The sequence below is a fragment of the Littorina saxatilis genome, linkage group LG1 (assembly GCF_037325665.1).
Source record: "Littorina saxatilis isolate snail1 linkage group LG1, US_GU_Lsax_2.0, whole genome shotgun sequence".
In the NCBI taxonomy this organism is placed as follows: domain Eukaryota; kingdom Metazoa; phylum Mollusca; class Gastropoda; order Littorinimorpha; family Littorinidae; genus Littorina; species Littorina saxatilis.
This window is the reverse complement of record NC_090245.1, coordinates 89,059,493-89,079,755: the sequence shown is the minus strand read 5'-3', so window position 1 is coordinate 89,079,755 and position 20,263 is coordinate 89,059,493. Positions and strand designations below refer to the sequence as shown.

The 20,263-nt window shown below is 42.7% G+C and overlaps 2 protein-coding genes across 3 annotated transcripts in view; one reads left to right on the top strand and one right to left on the bottom strand.

Moving 5' to 3' along the window:
- Window positions 1-970: 970 nt before the first annotated feature.
- Window positions 971-20,263, bottom strand: part of LOC138983283 (uncharacterized) — a 20,387-nt gene continuing 1,094 nt past the window's right edge. The window contains exons 2-8 of the mRNA XM_070356710.1: window positions 19,671-19,756; window positions 18,830-18,994; window positions 17,549-18,364; window positions 16,601-16,759; window positions 15,537-16,076; window positions 7,256-7,414; window positions 971-6,741 (exon numbers count right to left, since the gene is read on the bottom strand). Of these exons, the coding sequence (XP_070212811.1) occupies window positions 4,418-6,741; window positions 7,256-7,414; window positions 15,537-16,076; window positions 16,601-16,759; window positions 17,549-18,364; window positions 18,830-18,994; window positions 19,671-19,756 (4,249 nt within the window). The 3' untranslated portion in view covers window positions 971-4,417. The remainder of the gene's footprint in view (window positions 6,742-7,255; window positions 7,415-15,536; window positions 16,077-16,600; window positions 16,760-17,548; window positions 18,365-18,829; window positions 18,995-19,670; window positions 19,757-20,263) is intronic.
- LOC138983294 (uncharacterized) lies at window positions 9,822-15,487 on the top strand. 2 transcript variants are annotated; one of them, XM_070356717.1, is made up of 3 exons: window positions 9,822-10,115; window positions 10,749-12,608; window positions 12,861-15,487. In XM_070356717.1, the coding sequence occupies exons 2-3, from the start codon at window positions 11,186-11,188 to the stop codon at window positions 14,585-14,587; spliced, it is 3,150 nt and encodes a 1,049-aa protein (XP_070212818.1). In that variant the 5' UTR covers window positions 9,822-10,115; window positions 10,749-11,185; the 3' UTR covers window positions 14,588-15,487. The 2 variants fall into 2 exon arrangements, with proteins under 2 accessions (XP_070212818.1, XP_070212822.1); XM_070356721.1 differs by lacking the exon at window positions 9,822-10,115 and having other exon boundaries at window positions 10,252-12,608.

Below are 20,263 nucleotides of genomic sequence, written 5' to 3'. Positions count from 1 at the left end.
CACACACATACACACACACACACACATACATACTCGTCTACCTACATCTGTGGGGTACTTTTGCCCTGCCCTAAAATCACTACCACTGTGAGGTACTTGATAATTACCACTTATTTCGAACAGTTGGGCTTAAATGTCTGAAATGGTTTCTTTTACTGACAAATGAGATGCTGTGGGTCTGGATAAAAGCAATATTAATGTAATAGCTTCTGAAAAAATTTGCAAGTATTACACCATCATAATGGGGTATTATGCATAATGAATATTCATGAGCTGACAGGAAGTACCTCACAAAGTGTGTGTGTGTATTTTATTATTAGCTGTTGCTTTGAACCTTTGTGCTGGTGATGTCATGTGCTAGAAATGTCATAATATATTAATAATGTAATATGTTGATTGCTTTTGGTCCTGTGTCATCCGTTACACGTGTACACACACTAAATATGCTTTTTTGTGTGAATTTGCTCCTAAAAGTAAAAAAATATGTTTTATGTTACTGTGTCAAATATAATCATCTTTGGAGTAAAAATACTGCGTTTTCTGTAAAATTTCAAAAAATCATGTAGTATAATAATAATAATTAATAATAATATAACCATGGTCACACAAGTTTTTAATTTAAATTTTATTAATCTTAAATTAGCGAGGCTCTAAACTAAATTTTATTAATTTTAACTATAGAAATGTCTGATGAAATGTGATCAGAAATGATATGGTAAACTGGTACATGTATTGAATTCTTGATTTTGGAAGGAAGAATGAGTTGTGGATGAATGTGCTGTGTGTCTGTAGTGTAGTGTTGTGTATGAGTGTACTGTGTGCCTATAGTGTAGTACTGTCTATTAGTGTACATGTACTGTGTGCCTGTAGTGGAGTGTTGTGTATGGTGTAGGGGAGGGTGGGGCAGGTAGGGTCAAAAAAATCCTTTTTCACTCTCATTCAAAGATTAACCAGTGAAAACATTTCAAACAACTTTTTAAGAAAACTTTAATCCTTTTGCAATACAATAATTCAACATTCGAAAATAAATCGTTCTAATCATGAGAGATAAACGATAAATAAAAAGGTCACCAAAAATACCCAACCTGCCCCACCACGGGGCAGGTTGGGTACCCCTGTGGGGAAGGTTGGGTCAACTTGAGAAAAACAGCTATTATCCTGCCAAAATAAAGGTAAATTAATAAATTGACTAGCTGAACGATACCACAATTAACCTGTGTACATAATTGAGATATGAAAACAACCAACCAAACAAAGAATTGTTTGTTTGTTTATTTGTTGCTTAACGTCCAGCCGACTACGCAGAGCCATATCAGGACGAGGAAGGGGGGGATGAAGGGGGCCACTTGTCAAGCGATTCCTGTTTACAAATGCACTAACCCATTACTTGTGTCCCAGCAGGCTTTAGTAAAACTAAATTAATACCTACTGGAAGATTACCAGTTTCCAGTATGTTAAAATAGGCTTAACCTATCTACTGCTGGACTTACATCAGAACACTAACAGATTAAACTATACATGAATCGCGAGACAAGCGGCAAGAGAAGGGATTTTTGGAAAAAATACAGGTGAATGAGCAAGAAGGCAGAAAAAAGAAAATTCATGAAGAAAAAGAGAGCATGACAGGAAAGAGGAACCAAAAATCTACCTAACAGCAAACTAGAAAGCTCCTGCGGTTCCAAAAACAGGAGGGGCCTTTAATTTCATAACCGCAGTGCCCCACTGCGGGAAACCAAACAAAGAAGAACAAGAAAATTGCCAATAGTAACAACTTACCAAAAACAAACACGAAGCAAAAAATAATATTAAAAAACATCAATGGAAAATAACATAACTTCGCATGTCTGTGCGTGTTGTTATTAAAAACATAACTGAAATCAGAGGTCAGGGTTGAATACAAATGGTGCCGTTGCTGTTGCAATAAACAAAACCTGTCATTCTGTAACACAAACAATATTTATAACTCATACACATGAAATACACGCACCCATCAACACACAATCGCGCGCGTACATACAAACAAATTCACCTATGATTCATATTTCATGCAATAACAAATTTATCCTACATACGTGAGAGAGACACTCGTGAGATAATAATCGTTCAAATCACACGTGTGTATATCATGTAAATGAGGTCATGTCAAGCAAGTCTGGCAGGGACCTGTTTTTCCACTGCTTACAGGGCTGAATATTGGCGGTCGCCCGATCGCCCCCGGCGGGTTCAAATCGCGTCGGGCGGGTTCGAAATTCTGCTGAAATCGCCCGCCGTGCGGGTTCAAATTTCGCTGAAGCACAAAGTCGTCTGTCACTTCTCTACTGCCCACTCATCCCCCCCCCCCCCCCACTTTGAGAAGGACTCAGGACTACCACCAATCAAGGCCAGACACAGTGGCTAGACAGCTACCCCTCTCCGCCTCACTTGACCGTGTCACCACCCCTCCAGTGCCACGAGCCGCTGGCGATTGCATCAGCAGTCAAAATAGCTACTACCCCCCCTCCCTCCCCCCTCTTTGCGCTATTCACTTCAACCCCTCTCTTATCTTATTCTGCGCTGACCAATCCTTCAGAGACTTTCCTCTCATATAAAAACTCGGTCATTGACCCCGGGTAAGAAGGTCAGTGTCTGGACAGGCAGCTGTGTTCAGATTGCAAGTACCGATCATTGACCCAGGTCTCAAGGCCAACCAGCTTTTACAATGCCTCGACTGCAGGACATTTTCAGTTAAATACACGTAAGTAAAATATGTAGGATAAACAGAATACTACATGGCTTTCGCTCGCAGTTCAATATTAAATTAAAAAAACTCGTGTAAATCTGGTACGACACAGCAAGCCATGTAGTATTCTCTATATGTAAAGAAGGGGCAGGTTGGGTAATGACGGGGCAGGTCGAGTCACTGACCCAACCTGCCCATACCCTACCTGCCCCGCACAGGGTGCACAAAGAAATCGGTCTGTTACGTTTCGATTCAATTTAAATACGAATTTAAACAGCACAATTCACTTCTAAAATGAATCAGGTGTGTATACTAAAGATATCATCCATGAGCACCCTGTTAATTCACGTATAGAACAAAAAGTATGAGAGTCAAAAAAGTCACTTACTGTCAAATTTCATGGTGAAACCACCGGATCCATACTTGCACATCACTACCATTCAAACAAATTGGCGATAGGGACGCACTGGGACATTCAAAAACATAGATCGGAAACGAAACGGGAATATCTTTTCAATTGTGAGAGTTATTCAAGGTGACCCAACCTGCCCCTGACCCTACCTGCCCCACCCTCCCCTACTGTGTGCCTGTAGTGAAGTACTGGATGTTAGTGTACTGTGTGCCTGTATACTGTCCGCCTGGATAGCTCAGTTGGAAAAAATACAGCTGAATGAGCACCCAGAAGTCAAAGCAACCAGCAAAAGATCGAAGAGAGAAAATATAGAATGCTACTTTGACACATATAATTTCGTTTCATTTTAATTTTGCTTTACGGGTCCCGCGGACCACGAAGGCCAAATCAGGACCCCACATGCTTAATAACTACAATTTCAATTACCTACACATCAATCATTGTCAGAAACCCACAATAAGTCAGTGACAGTTGCCTTAAAAACCAAAAAACAAAACAAAAACACACAAGCCCAAAGCCTCGCCATCCGCTACAGTGCTGAACCAGCGCAGTGAGCCAGCCGTTGAAACCCACCGCTCACCCAGAGTCCTCAGACCCACCACCACACAGCCACCCTGCAAGCCGCGTGACTCCGGGCACATGAGGTTGGAAAACAAGCCAAACTCCACGACACATATATATTTACTCATGAATGGCCAAAAAATACGGAGCTAATACCTACTTTAGGAAGATTGTGTCATTGTTACACACGTACATCCATAAAGCAGTGTCTCCATGCGCGAAACAACTTGCGGCAGCCGCAAGCTGTGACGTCATTTAGTCACAATGTATTGCAGGGATTTCTGCCGCACGGCGACCGCAAGCAATTCGCTCCAGGAGCGAAAGAAAAAAAGAACGCATGCGGCAGAAATCACTACAACACATTGTGACCATATTACGTTATAACTTGCGGCAGCCGCGCGGCGACCGCAAGTTGTTTCCGCGCAAGGAGACACTGCTTTATGGATTTTTTTTTTTAATCCAAATCACACATTTTTGATGAGAAATTTGAAAATAACCAAAATGGTTAAAATGACATTACAGGATTTTTGACAAAAATTTCAACTGGCCGCAATAATTCAATAACGCATTCTAAATGTTTATATTTCACACACTGACTCATTGGAGTATATAATACACAAACCATGGAAAGTTTACAATGACAATAGTTCTTTTAGTTTGCCAGTTGTTCTGATCCGGTGTGAGAAAGTCTTTTTTTCCATGCCGCGACGTTGGTTGTTTCCGTTTCAAGTGTTGACAGATGAAGGATTCTGAACTCTCTTGAGTTCTCGCTTTCTTTTTTCAATTGCATTCCTAACAGTGCACTTAATTTTCAGCCAAGATTTTGCCTGCAGCAAAGGTTCTTTGGCCAGAATGTTATCGCAATCCGCCTTTGCGGGAACACGAAAGCTGTCAATGAAGCTGCTGAAATGCGTACAGATGGCTTTGTTCTGATCTGGAGAGAGAAAGTCTTTTTGTCCATGCCGCCACGGTTTCTGCTCCCTTTTTTTGTGCAATGCTCGTTTCTCATTCTGACAAGACGAGGAAACTGTAGGAAGTTCATGAGATGATGCTGTTGAAGAGTTTCCTTCTTCAGCAACACTGTGGCTGGTTGATGTAGTATGAGCAGGCATCAGGTCATCTATTTCCACCTCTTCTTCTTCCTCAATCTCAGAGTCTTGAAACTCCAAATCTTTGTTCAGATGGATGTCACTGAGAGATTTTCCTTGAAACTTTGAGATCTCCCCAGTTTCCGCTGCCATCAACAGACGGCTTACTTTCGCCAACTGATATGTGTCACTTGGGAGCCGATAGTACTCACGATGCACCAAGATATTGTGACCTAAAAATCCACAGACTTGCTCCAGTTCGTGCTCGCTTAAGTTCAGTATTTGTGAGACAGTAGCCAAGTGCTTCCGAAGCTTTGTGCTGGTGATGTTTTGTGGATTCTGGGCCCCGCTTGCTTCAACGGCTTCTTTGAGACAGGTGTGACCAGCGAGATGTTGCTCTGAGTCAAAATAAGGTCTGGCAAAGACGTACGGGTTGGACGACCTTACACCAACCTCTTCACGAGAAAGCAGTAGCTGCTCAATTTCGGCATGCATTGCTTTCGTTAACAGCACAGGCACTCTGCGTCCTCTTTTGCCACACACCTCAACTCGTGTGAAGTGAGCGACAAGTTCTTTCTCCATGTCCGAGAGAGCGCTTAGGATGTCATCCTCAGGCAAGGAATTCTCCTTTGCCGCTTCAAAGTCTGTAAGCAAAATCCTGGCAGCTTCACCACTCCTGCGACGATTGAACATGATGATGTTCGACAGTGAAACCTTAGCAAGAGCATGCCATGCTGCAACTGTTGGCTCTGACCTCAGGGTGTTCAAGCACCGTTCCCTTTCCTCCGCCATATATTTTGTCACTTTCTTCATGTCTTCCGTCAGTGGCAGAACATGTGGCTTGTTGTTTTGCTTTGAGGCCAATGTTGAGAGGGCAGCAGATGAGATGTGTTCTTTCCAGTCAGAATCGCATAGATCCACGAAGTCCGCAGACACTTGCTGCAGTTCACTGTTTCCCTCTATGAGTGCTTGACTTCTCAGAATTGTCGCACACTTCTTGAGAGAATGCCCAATCTTAAGGGCCAGTGATGGATTTTCATAAACATGTGTGAGTGAATCATACCCACAGAGTTTTTTGACAGCAGAAATCACCACAAGGAACTTGTCGGGACGAATACAAGATTGAAGTGCTGTGATTGTAGAGTCCTCTTCTCTGGCTACCAACAAGAACCGGGCAAGCTCTCTGATTTTTTGCCGCATGAATTGTCGTCTGTGCTGCAAGTGGCCATGTTTCTGATACAGTTTTTCGCCGAACTTCACAATGAGGTGATCTCTTTTAGCAACAAAAGTGAAGCCATCAGAATGCATGCCATCAAAAATGTTTTCCTTCAAGCCTCCGCTGCACTCCATGTTGGATGGAAGCAAAGATTCAGCTCTGGATATGACGTTTCTTCCGTTTTTTGAAGTTTTCCGGAATTTGCAGCGTTGTTGGTGCCGCCACAGTTCGTTTCTTACAAAGAAGCCCAGGCAAAATTCACAGGGGATGTAGCACAGAGGGTTCACTTTTTCTGAGGGTGATCGCCAGGGTATTAGTTTACCCTTGTTTTTTTTAAGAACGCGACAGTTGTGATTATAGTTACCAAGGTTCCGCACTCTTTCCAGCAGAAAACGCCTTTCTGCTGAGTTCTTGGGGTTAGACAAAATTTCCACTATTTCAGGTTCCTTCTTATGTTTCGAAAACTGGTGTTTAGCGAGGTTGGTGCTTGGGGAGTTACAGAACTTGCACCAGTTCTCTTTATCGTACACTCTTTTGCCATTTGTATTTGCGGCAATATGGATTCTTATGCCGCTTGGTCGAGTATTGGTCGACGATGAAGGTTTAGATGCTGGCTGGGATGAAGATTTACTCCCGCTTGGTCGAGTGATGCTTCTGGACGATGAAGAAGAGGGTGGCTGTGATGAGGTGTAGAGACCTGCAGCTTTTAGAGATTCAGATGGAATACCTGGTGACCACCTTGCACCTGTTCACACACACACACAAGAACGCATACTTTTATTTTTTTATTCACAACTTACTGAATTTTTTTAGCTAGAGTCAGAAATATTATTACATATTGCTTATAGCCCAGCAGACAGACAAACTAAAAACAGAGTTCGGAATTGGTGAAACCAAAATGGTCCCACCGCTCGATCACATCTCCGACAATGGCCGATGTCAAAGGTCAGTTTGCCGTGGACCAATAGAATGTACATAGGCATAGGCATGTGCAGTCAATCAGTGTAACATTACACATGATTACCCCCACCCCCACACCGTTCATGTTAACTTTATTACTTGCTCAAATTGCTGTCAACATACCTCAGTCTTTAATTACAATGGAATACAACAAAAAATTCCATAACAAAACAAAAACACTTATCAAAGAAAACTTACCTCTTTTTTAGAAACTACATGATTGTTATCCACATGTAATCCTTATTCAACCTTTTTAACGTAATACGAATGCTAATAAAAAAAGGATGAGACTAACTAACCATCAGATTTACGTAGAAAGGGAAAGATGATGGACTCATCGGATTCACTGGTGGTCCCTGGCACTCCACATGGTGCTGTGGCGTCATTGTTGCTCGAGTCAGTGTCATCTTCTGAGCCGGGAAGATAGTCATCGTCCGAGTCGCTGTAAGAAGACCACTCTGGAAACAAACAGATTTAATTAGGCCAAAGAAAAAAACAAGAAGAGCAAAGCTCATACGACTCACATGCATGACCTTGACCTCAATATGACCTTGACTTTCAAGTGACCTTGAAGGTCAAGGTCAAACAACAACATGGCAAATTACACTAAGAACACATTTTTTTGCAACTTTTGCAAATTTTTCCTACCTAAATACACATGACCTTCACCCAAGGTCAAGGTCACCCAAGACAAGACTGTTAATTTTAACAACCAGAAGCACAACAGTGTTTAGTATGAGTTTCTACCAAGAGACAAGGTCAATTTTAGTGGTTCACAGACCTGTTTTGGTCACAATTCAGAGCGGTCAAAGTGACCTTGACCTTGAAGATACGTAACCAAAAGTGTATCAGTATGAAAGAATAACATGTGCCTCACCCAATTAGGAAAGTTTGGAAGAGTTAACTTCCATAGTTAAGGGTCAAGGTCACTTTAAAATATGCATACAATCCAAATTTGAAGGACCCCTGTGACCTTGACCTTGCAGCAAGATCAACCAAACTTATATCAAAAGATAGGGCTTACTTTGATCTATAAACCACGTATAGGTGAGGTAGCCATTATCAATAGCTTGGGAGAAAATTGGGAAAATGTGAAAAATAGCTGTTTTTGAGACAACATTTATGGCCCCTGTGACCTTGACCTTGATGCAAGGTCAAGTTACCATGTATGTTTTTTGAGGCTCACCATGCACCATCATGCCACATTTGGTGCTGATAGGCCTAATAGTGTCTGAGAAAAATCCAACGTTTAAGTTTTCGGACGGACGGACGGCCGGCCGGCCGCCCGGACGACTAGGGTGAGTACATAGACTCACTTTGCTTCGCATGTGAGTCAAAAATACATGTTAAGGTTGTTAAGATACTCTGATCAGAATTCAGGACAACTTGATAAAAACTTGGTATGAATGTAGGTTACACATAGGGATCAATGGAAATGGAAAAGGTGGGGATAGTGTGCACCCCTTCTTCATAAATTTTAGATACCCCATAGACCCAGTGAATGGATACACACACTACCTGCTAACGTAAGGTAGATGAACGCACACACACACAGTTTAATATTTTTCACACAATCATATGAAAGTGTGCACCGCTTCATTTTTGCTTCTTTGCCCAGTAGTGTTCTCTTTCAGATATGGTTGACAATGAAGGAAACATAAATTGAAGTTGAAAAAGGCGCACAGATTTGTCAGAGCTAACACAATGACTACCTCACAATGTGTGTGTACCACCACAACCTTGGCTTTGGATTAAATATACACATTACCCCACAATGATGTTAAGATGCATGGACACACACACATATGATTAAAAAGCGCTGGTCATCTAAAAAACTTTTAAAAAAATGCACATCAGACACTGATCAGAATTCAGGACAATTTGATAAAACTTGGTATGAATGTAGGTTACACATAGGGATCAATGGAAATGGAAAAGGTGGGGATAGTGTGCACCCCTTCTTCATAAATTTTAGATACCCCATAGACCCAGTGAATAGATACACACACTACCTGCTAACGTAAGGTAGATGAACGCACACACACACAGTTTAATATTTTTCACACAATCATATGAAAGTGTGCACCGCTTCATTTTTGCTTCTTTGCCCAGTAGTGTTCTCTTTCAGATATGGTTGACAATGAAGGAAACATAAATTGAAGTTGAAAAAGACGCACAGATTTGTCAGAGCTAACACAATGACTACCTCTCAATGTGTGTGTACCACCACAACCTTGGCTTTGGATTAAATATACACATTACCCCACAATGATGTTAAGATGCATGGACACACACACATATGATTAAAAAGCGCTGGTCATCTAAAAACTTTAAAAAAATGCACATCAGACACTTACAAAACACTTTTCAGTCAGGTAAGACCAAAGGACATTACACTCAATGAACTAATGTGTTTCTGAGAGTTCAATGACCCATCAATTCAAAGCAAATAATTATACTAGGTACCGGCAGTGCTATCAGCAGCAGTGCGGGAAAGGCAAAACTTGAGTGAAATATGGCACTTTTCAACTTACTCTGCTTCAGCAATTACTAACCAAATTTTAAAAAAAATGGTATCAAAATAAAGATCATTTTTTCAATCTTTTATTAATGTGTCTTGTTTTGTCAAATATGAGTGTGTGAGAGAGAAATTTAATTCCAAACTTGACCACGGTCGGCAAATCCCTCGGTGGCTGACGCTCCTTTTCTCGCGTTGCTTTGAACCACGATCTACAGCTGTTGGGGAAATTCCTTTCTCCTTGACCCCACAACCTTCAAATTAGCATATAATTACCATATTTTGGTTCATCTCTTCCTGTAGATTGTTTTCGTATAAGTTTTATTCCCAAAGAATGGATGGAAAATTTTGAACTTTTAGTTCAAAACTATTGCTTGTTTTTAAACCTTTGTATCTCACAAACCGTACAAAATACACTGCAAGTCTTATAGTGCGCTGGAAAGCTTGTTTTCTGCTGAAAACAGTGATATACGAAACTAAGAGGTCAGGTCAATGGGAGCCAATCGCAAGCCGGGAAAGCCGACCTTCACATTCAAACCACACACATGTTCGCATGTCAACAATGGCGAATCGAGGTTCAAATGCTGCGATTGAGAACAGTACAGATTACCCTTGGCTCAACGCATTCAGGCCTTTCATCGGTAAATATTGTTTTGTTTTGTTGTATTAAAGTTATCTAAAGAAGCTTAGGCCTATATTTTGTTTCTCTTGTCTGTATCTTCGTGTAGATTGTAAATCAAAGTGGTGAAGTGGACCGGTCTGAAATTGTACTGTGTTTCGCTCATACGCTACTGGTGTCGAAGCTTTTTATTTTTCTTGCTGTCTTTCCTGTTGACTTTATGTACTTTGGTTGATACTTTGAACTTATTTGATAGTATTTTTGTCATTATTGTAACAGGATGGCACATTTAAGCGTAGATATTGACTGTTGTGTACGAAAGTGTTAGACCGGAAGTAAGGCGTCGAAGGTTTCAAAGAATAACTCAGTCAGGTTTCGTTTTCTACTATTTGGCTTTTTTCGTGTTGTAGCCTGAAAGAAATAATTCTTTACGTGAAAAGTGCACCTTGTTTACACGCAATTGCTTCTCAGATATAGTTTTAGAAGTGCAAAAGTCCACATTTAAGTGCTCTCTCTCTCTCTCTTTTAAAAAATTTTTTTTAGAGCAAAAGTGAAGTAACTATTATCATAGAGTTCAAAACAAAACACAGATGAGACAAACCATTTGATTTAAAGATGTCAATTTACTCATGAGTTTTGTTTTTATTTTATTCAGAAGATGACAACTTTGATCGACTAAGCAGATGGATGTCAAGCGCAGGACGAGGAAGAAAAGTTGCCCTCCCCAAGCATCAAGTCCTTACAAATCGTCTCCTCATCCAACTTGATCAGTTGCGGCTTCAGCTTGGGAAATCATGGGAGGATATGGAGACTCTGTTTTCTTCCATCTGTGACAACAGTCTTCTTCTTCATACAACCCTGAAGGAAGAGGTCAGGCGTGCAAACAAACAAGCTGCTGAAGTCCACTCTAGTGAAGGTGATATTGTTGCATTTGTGTATGCTGATGTGGGCGAGGAAATTAATACCAGAAACATTGGGCCCTTCTTGCAGAAGTTGTGACTTACAAGACGCCATCTTCTGTCTCCTGACTCTCTGTGTGACCTGCCCAGCCCTACAGAACTAGTGACAAATGGGACACTAATTGACTTACTCATGTTCCAGAAAGACGAGAGGCATACTTTGTGCAGGCAGTGGTTTACACATGTTGGACTTAACATTTCAGACTTGTCTGACAAGCAGCTTAGAGCAAGACTCGACAAAGTACGCAAACCATATGACACTTTCTCTAAAAGTCTGCACAGAGGCAACAACGAGGCGAAGCTGAAAGACTATTTATTTCAACAGCAGTCTCATTTTCCCCTGGTATCTGCGATGCCTACTGTCCCGTCTGTTGTGCCTTGTGCAATAGAGAATGCACCTGCAACACCCCCAGCTGACCATCCAACCGGAGATGAATTGACTCATCTAAAGATTGCATCAAGTGGCAGGCAGTTAGCTGCACTACGCAGGAGCAATGAAGAGCTCAGTGGGAGTCTGTTGGAAGCAAAGAACCGAGAGATGATTTACAAGGACCTTCTCAAAGAGAAAACTCAAAGCGTAACCACCTTGCAGGCAGACTTGACAAAACTTCAAGGCAAAGCTGAACGTAGTGCATCTCACATAAAATGTGTGGAAACCCAGTTGTGCAGTGCCAAGGAGTACATCGGCAAAATTCGGCAAACAAACTTTTACAAGAGACTGAAAAGGCAGGAAACCAACTTAAAAAAGAGAGAAGAAAATCTGAAAGATCATGAGGATGGTGGGTGCATTCAAACAATTGAGCGTCTGAAGCACAAACTCAAGTTGTGTCAGACTGCTAATTCAAGTCTGAGAGCCAAATTGAACAGTGTGAAGGAGAAGCGACAACAAGACTTGGACAGACATAATCAGCTGACTGCTGATCTTCTTGAAGAAGCTGTAGTACATACTGTGAAGACAACAGAGGAGGGCCCCAGGAAGAAATTCACGCATGATGTCATCAAAACTACCATTGGACTCATTTCTTGTGGGGTTTCTGCAAAGAACAGTGGCCATGTCATCCAAACAGTTGCGCGCAATCTGTTCCACACCGATATCGACGACAAAGATGTACCATCTGAACGCACATCTCTGCGGTTTGCGGATCAAGGGCACTACCTGGCTAAATACCATGTTGCCGAGACTGTGCTTGACTCTGACAATTTTGATATTCATTTTGACGGAACAACACGGGACCACCGGAAATATGTGGGTCAACAAGTGACCACAAGTGCAGGGTCCCTCAGCTGTGGATTCACAGAGGTAGCTACAGAAGACGCCAAGACTCTTGTGGATGTTACCGTCAGTCTCCTCCAAGAAGTGGCGCAAGTCTACGACAAAGACGACACAGAACGCTGCTTCAAAGCAGCTCTGCAGAAGTGTTCAGGACTGATGTCTGACAGAGCCGCTCCAAACAAGCTCATGAAGAAAGACTTCAACGACCTCAGAAAGGCAACCCTGGGGACAGAGGAGGATCTCCAGTTCCTGTACTGCAACGCCCATTACTTGCTTGGACTTGGTGAGTAAACACATTTCACAGCTTTGTACATGTGTTTCACTGTATCAGTGTCTGTGTCTATTATAAAGGTTAACCTCTATGCAGAGTGTGCTGTAAATGTAATGTGTAAATGATACATTTTTAAGTCTGTATTTTAAACTGTGTGTTTGTTCTGTATTACTATCTAGTATCACTTTGTATCTCTACAATGTCAGCAAATGTGTGTGAATCACTGAATGCTGTATCTTATATTCTTAATTCTGACTGTTTCAGGCACAAGTGCAGAGAAGTCACTGAAAGAACTACAGACCGAGTGGGGGCAGCAGCGTATTGGCCGAGACAACGCAGCTCAGTTTGGACATTGGCAGGCAAAGGAGGCAGCAGCTGTTCGCTATGTGCGGATGGCCTGCGAGGTTCTAGGACCCAGGGGCGATGATCAATGTGGCTGCAGAGATGCATGGCTTGCATACTGTGAGATGACCAACAAGACGTCTACTGTGCCAAGCTTCAAATCTAACCGGTTTAACAGCATCTTTTATGGTGCAACAAAGCTGCTGGCACACCGTGACGACATCATAGAGTTCCTGTCAGATTACATGCCGAGCAGGAACCAGAAGCTGGAAAGTGTGTTGAAGGATGCCCAGAGTGAAGAGGTGAACGTTTTTGTTGCCACGCTTGCCATGGTCTACGAGAGGATCACAGGACCTTACTGGACTCTACTGTGTGCTGGGGAGACGAGCTATGCAGAGTTTTTCTTGCCTGTTGTGGAGCTGCACGCACAGCTGAGAGAGTGGAGAGATGACAGTGCCTCCATTTTCAGCCCCCATGTGCCGTCACTCTTCAGTATCCAAGTACCAGACGCATCGTCACTTGCAGCACTCCTAGATCTGGATGAGGCGACACAACAGAAAGTGCAGCGTGCCTTCAGCCACTTCTGTGTCAACTTTGTTGCTGTCACTGAGCGACAGTTGGACGACTTCCTGCCTGGTGGCCGATACCATGCTGTTCAGGATCCACAAGTGTTGGAGCGGCTGCGGCATTCACACATCACCAACCTCTTGGGAGAAGCCTGCTTTGGGGATCTCGATATTTCCATTTACACGCACCGCAACTCCTCAGTCCACCACCACAGCACTCTGACCATGTTGAAACGGAACAAAACAATGAAGGCTTGGTTCAACCAGAAGTCCAATGAGGAACAAAGGCAACTTCTTCTGAATGCATCCAGTAGTGGTCCTGAAATGCGAAAGCGTCACCGAGAGAATGACAGAGAGGTGAAAGCCAGCAAAAGACAGAAGCTACAGCTTCAGCAGCAGCGGACAGAGGCAGATCGACAGAAGAAGGCAAGGGAGAAGGCAGATATTGCTCAAGAGATCCGTCAAGATGGGGGAGCCTGCAGCAGTGCTGGTGATGTCGACAGGCTGCTAGAACGAAAAGCTCTGCAAAGAGAAAAACTGGCTGCTCTGAAGACCCAGATTCGCTTTTTCCGGCATGTCCTGGGATTCAAGTCTGAGCTTCTGAAGCTCACACAGGACCTTCCAGGCCTGGAACAGTCTCTGAAGGAGTTCCTTGCGTCCCAGGACCCATTCCCAGAACACAGGGACAGGGTGGACAACAACCTTGATGAGGAAGACGAGCCATCAGAGTCCGACTCCTCTGCTTCAGAGCATGAGAACGACCAGCGAGTAGATAGCGACGGGTTTTCATTTGCCCAGACAGGTCAGACAGTGGCAGTGTTCTACGATGAAACATTTCATGTGGGCACTGTTACAAACATTCTAAGCGCAGATGAGGCAAAAGTAAACTTTTTAAAGAAGAGCTCTCTGGACAACAACAGATTTTCTTGGCCAGCCAAAGAAGACAGTGACACCGTCAGCAGTGTGTTTGTGTTTGCATGGGACTTTTTGTTAGAACCGATCTCCACAAATGCACGGATGTGGCATGTCCCAAACAGCACTCTCCAGGAACAATATAACTTGTATGTGGAGAAGTACTGTTGATAAGTAAAACCAGGCAGATCACAATCAGTGAGTAAGTGGATTTCTGTCATTTGTGATTCAGTTTCGTTACAGAAGGTCTTTACTTTTTTCTGATATTTTTAAGAATTAACTTTCAAAAGTGGTGTGTTCAATTTCCACAAAAGAGATGTATCCAAGAGTATGTTGCATTTTGTGACTGCTGTCAAAATTTGATGCATATTTGTCCAGTAGTTCAAAAGTTACAGGCAGTTAAAGTTTGCATATTTCAGGGTTCCTCCGATCTTCATTTCCGCCTGTCAAAATGGTGAAATTCCTGATTTTGGCTCCCTCATTGTGACTGAATGAAGACAACCACATGTCTGTAATTGAAGATTTCTTAAGTATATACTATTGAGAGTAGAAATCAGAAGAATTAATGTGTTTTGATGTCTTTTTGTTTGTTAAAAAAATTCCTAAACGTGCCCAATTATCAATTTTCTGCCATTTGCCACGCCCCCAAATAGCCTTTTTTTCAATATTGACAGCTTCAGTACAAGTGTATCTCTACATCCTATCCTATTTCATTGATATTTTTGTGTTCTGCAGGCACATGTTAGCAAGATAAACTTGTTTAAGATGGGCATTTACTTAGTACTCAAATGGTGTGTGACCTCAAAAATGGAGAAAATGTGAATACGCACCGCTTAACGCTAACTGTAAACTTTAAAAATCAGATATCTCAGGAAGTATTTGAGATAGAACCTTACTTTTTGTTTTGTTATTCTTGTTTTATACAGAAGAATAAGAACATCTCAAAACATTAGGAGATTTTTCAGACTCATTTTTTGACTGCCGGTACCTAATTATACATGGGTGAAACCTGGCAGCTGTTGTTGTATATATAGCTCTTTCAGAATATAAAAATGCCTGGGATCCTGAAAAGTTTCACACCTGATTATACAAAATAATATAGAAAAGATGAAGGCCTCACCTCTAGCAGGTTCGGCTGGTTGACGAAATCCCCGCCTTCCGTCGCTGGTCTTTGGCCTGGCACCCTGCCCTGGACTGCGTGAAGACTGAGGTGGGCATCCCTGGCGCCCAGGGAAGTCCCTTCTGTCGTTGCCACGGTGACCACCCCGGCCCCCACTGTCCTCTCGGTTCCTGTCGCAGTCACCGCCTGACCTCCAGCCGGTCTTGACAAAGCGGTCCTCGCCCTCTCTCTCCTGGTTTCTCTCTCGCTGTCTGCCCTCTCGCTCTCGGTACCTGTTTTTTCCCTTATCTCTGTCTCTTCCTCCGTCTCTATCCCTTCCTGCGTCTATGTCTCGGTCTCTGTTCCTCCCCCTTCCTTCGTCTCTGCCCCGACCTCTGTCTCTTCCGCTGTCACTGGGTTTAGATGCTGGCTGGGATGAAGATTTACTCCCGCTTGGTCGAGTGATGCTTCTGGACGATGAAGAAGAGGGTGGCTGTGATGAGGTGTAGAGACCTGCAGCTTTTAGAGATTCAGATGGAATACCTGGTGACCAACTTGCACCTGTTCACACACACACACACAAGAACGCATACTTTTATTTTTTTATTCACAACTTACTGAATTTTTTTAGCTGGAGTCAGAAATATTATTACATATTGCTTATAGCCCAGCAGACAGACAAACTAAAAACAGAGTTCGGAATTGGTGAAACCAAAATGGTCCCACCGCTCGATCACATCTCCGACAATGGCCGATGTCAAAGGTCAGTTTGCCGTGGACCAATAGAATGTACATAGGCATAGGCATGTGCAGTCAATCAGTGTAACATTACACATGATTACCCCCACCCCCACACCGTTCATGTTAACTTTATTACTTGCTCAAGTTGCTGTCAACATACCTCAGTCTTTAATTACGATGGAATACAACAAAAAATTACATAACAAAACAAAAACACTTATCAAAGAAAACTTACCTCTTTTTTAGAAACTACATGATTGTTATCCACATGTAATCCTTATTCAACCTTTTTAACGTAAAACGAATGCTAATAATTATATAAAAAAAGAATGAGACTAACTAACCATCAGATTTACGTAGAAAGGGATAGATGATGGACTCGTCGGGTTCACTGGTGGTCCCTGGCACTCCACATGGTGCTGTGGCGTCATTGTTGCTCGAGTCAGTGTCATCTTCTGAGCCGGGAAGATAGTCATCGTCCGAGTCGCTGTAAGAAGACCACTCTGGAAACAAAGAGATTTAATTAGGCCAAAGAAAAAAAAAAATACATGTTAAGGTTGTTAAGATACTCTGATCAGAATTCAGGACAATTTGATAAAACTTGGTATGAATGTAGGTTACACATAGGGATCAATGGAAATGGAAAAGGTGGGGATAGTGTGCACCCCTTCTTCATAAATTTTAGATACCCCATAGACCCAGTGAATAGATACACACACTACCTGCTAACGTAAGGTAGATGAACGCACACACATACAGTTTAATATTTTTCACACAATCATATGAAAGTGTGCACCGCTTCATTTTTGCTTCTTTGCCCAGTAGTGTTCTCTTTCAGATATGGTTGACAATGAAGGAAACATAAATTGAAGTTGAAAAAGGCGCACAGATTTGTCAGAGCTAACACAATGACTACCCCACAATGTGTGTGTACCACCACAACCTTGACTTTGGATTAGATACACACATTACCCTACAATGATGTTAAGATGCATGGACACACACACATATGATTAAAAAGGGCTGGTCATCTAAAAACTTTAAAAAAAATGCACATCAGACACTTACAAAACACTTTTCAGTCAGGTAAGACCAAAGGACATTACACTCAATGAACTAATGTGTTTCTGAGAGTTCAATGACCCATCAATTCAAAGCAAATAATTATACATGGGTGAAACCTGGCAGCTGTTGTTGTATATATAGCTCTTTCAGAATATAAAAATGCCTGGGATCCTGAAAAGTTTCACACCTGATTATACAAAATAATATAGAAAAGATGAAGGCCTCACCTCTAGCAGGTTCAGCTGGTTGACGAAATCCTCGCCTTCCGTCGCTGGTCTTTGGCCTGGCACCCTGCCCTGGACTGCGTGAAGACTGAGGTGGGCATCCCTGGCGCCCAGGGAAGTCCCTTCTGTCGTTGCCACGGTGACCACCCCGGCCCCCACTGTCCTCTCGGTTCCTGTCGCAGTCACCGCCTGACCTCCAGCCGGTCTTGACAAAGCGGACCTCGTCCTCTCTCTCCTGGTTTCTCTCTCGCTGTCTGCCCTCTCGCTCTCGGTACCTGTTTTTTCCCTTATCTCTGTCTCTTCCTCCGTCTCTATCCCTTCCTGCGTCTCTGTCTCTGTTCCTCCCCCTTCCTTCGTCTCTGCCCCGACCTCTGTCTCTTCCGCTGTCACTGTCCCCCTCCGAATCTCTATCTTTCCTCTCTTTGTCTGGGTCGTCCTCTCTGCTCCTGCTCTCTCTCGGGCTGCGGTCACGGTCTCTCTTCTCTCGCTCAAACTGATCTTGGTCACGGTCTCGTTCTTGGCCGGAAGACCTCTCCCTGTCTGTGCGAACGGGATCTCTGTCTCTGTTGTCGTCCCTGCTGCATCTGTCTCGCCCACTGTCTTTGTCTCGTTCCTTCTCTCTGCTCCTGTCTCTCTCCTTGTCCCTCTCCTTCTCTTCTTTCAGCTTATCCTCTCTGGGTGATCGTGACCTTCTTGCCCTCTCCTTGGACCTTGACCTGCATGACCTTTCGCTGCGGTCGCTGTCTCCAGGGGAGCAGCTCTGAGAGCGCCTCATCCTGCTGGACTCCGAGTCCCTGGACTTCTCATCCCTATCTCGGCCTGCAAATAAGAAAGAAAATACAATGAACATAGCACAATTGAGTTTTTCAAATTCACTTTGTCCCTTTCTGAGAATTTGCTTTACCCCTCTATCTGTTGATCCAGACATGGGATGATACAACGACACGTCTTATTCTACGATCGATAGACAAGGGGTTAACCTTCGCAATACCCGCTAAAAAACTTACGCGCAGTACCTCGTGGGTGCAAAACAACCCATGGTTTTTACATAGGCACTAACTTAATAGGCACTAAGGCCGTAGGACATTATGTACTAAATGAACTAATGTGTTTCTGAGAGTTCAAATACCCATCAATTCAAAGCAAATAATTATACATGGGTGAAACCTGGCAGCTGTTGTTGTATATATATATATAGCTCTTTCAGAATTTAATAATGCCTGGGAACCTGAAAAGTTTCACACCTGATTATACAAAAGAATACAGAAAAGATGAAGGCCTCACCTCCAGCAGATTCGGCTGACTGATGAAATCCTTGCCTCGTACCCTGCCCTAGACTGCGTGAAAGCTCAGGTGGGCGTCCCGGACGCGCATTGAAGCCAATGGTGTTGGTCCTATTGTCCGTTTTGTTCACCTCTTCCACTTGTACAATGCCGTCACTAGGAGTTTCTGCCACCACACAGAAAAAATGTTATGTGAAAACTTTTTTTTTTCAGGCAATTTTCACTGAATTTCAGGCAGCTATTCGTTGAAGGTTTACATTTTGTATTGTTTGTATGTTCGTCTTATTTGGGGCGAATACGGAAACCCTGTTATTGATATTTAATCTCTCACCTGTAGTCAAACGCTCCTTATTCATATATGTATATGAGGCCATCCACGATACTGGGCATGGCTTCCATGTAATTTACACAATGTTGTGTAATCACAGGTGTGATTTTGGAGAAAACACTTATTGGCTGTTAATAATGCCATTCTTTTATTATGCCCTTCTCATATATTGTAGCTTTATATGTGATCCAGTTCAAAGTTGTTTGCTATAAAATTGTTTTGGTGACAGAGAATCAACTTGGAAACCATGTAACCAACATCATGATCAGCACTTGCGTCAACAAAAACCCATTTTTCAGCCAAACTGTTTCAAGCATCTAAATTCCACTATCATATCATGTCCCAGCTGCCATAAACCCCAAACATCTGTGTACCAAATCAGTTTCCCAGTATCATGGACGGCCACATAATTATACAAACTTCCACATAAAGAAGAAATGCTCACAGTCACAGCGCTGTGAATGTAAAGTCTGAAATGTTTTTGTTCTTCTGAAATTTGTTTTGCGAAGCTTACCTGCTGTAGCTTTGAGCTGATTCAAAGCCAGCTTCAGAAGCATGCTGCCTCTGCTATTGGGGGGAAACTTCTGCGACATTTCAAACCTGAAAAAAACAAACCAGTACTGAGTACATGTACAACAGAAACAAACCAATTGAGCAACTAGTTCCTGAAGGGCTTCTGAAAGGGCCATTTCACTGGTAGACGTTTGCGAGGAGAAGGAAGAAGGAAAAGATAGAGAAGAAGAAGGAAAAGACGAAGACTGAACAGGGGGAGAAGAAGATAAAATGGAAGAAAGAGAAGAAGATGGAAGAAAAGGAAGAAGACAAGAAAAGAACAACTTTACAGGACGGGAACCCAGTTTCCGTGCAAACGCTATTTTCGGGTTGCAGTCTATTCTGCCAAGGATTTTGACGTCATTGGTGACGAAGTTTAACGCAGGAGTGGTCAGACGAGATCTGTGCCAAAAATCACGGACGATGCCGATCAACTGATAACGATTTTGTTTTCTTGAATCTCTCCGAGCGAAAATGGAGCATTTTTCCTAAGGCACTATTTTGAGAATCTTTGACAGCCTCACTTGCGATCCAGACGCACGTTTGAAAATCTTA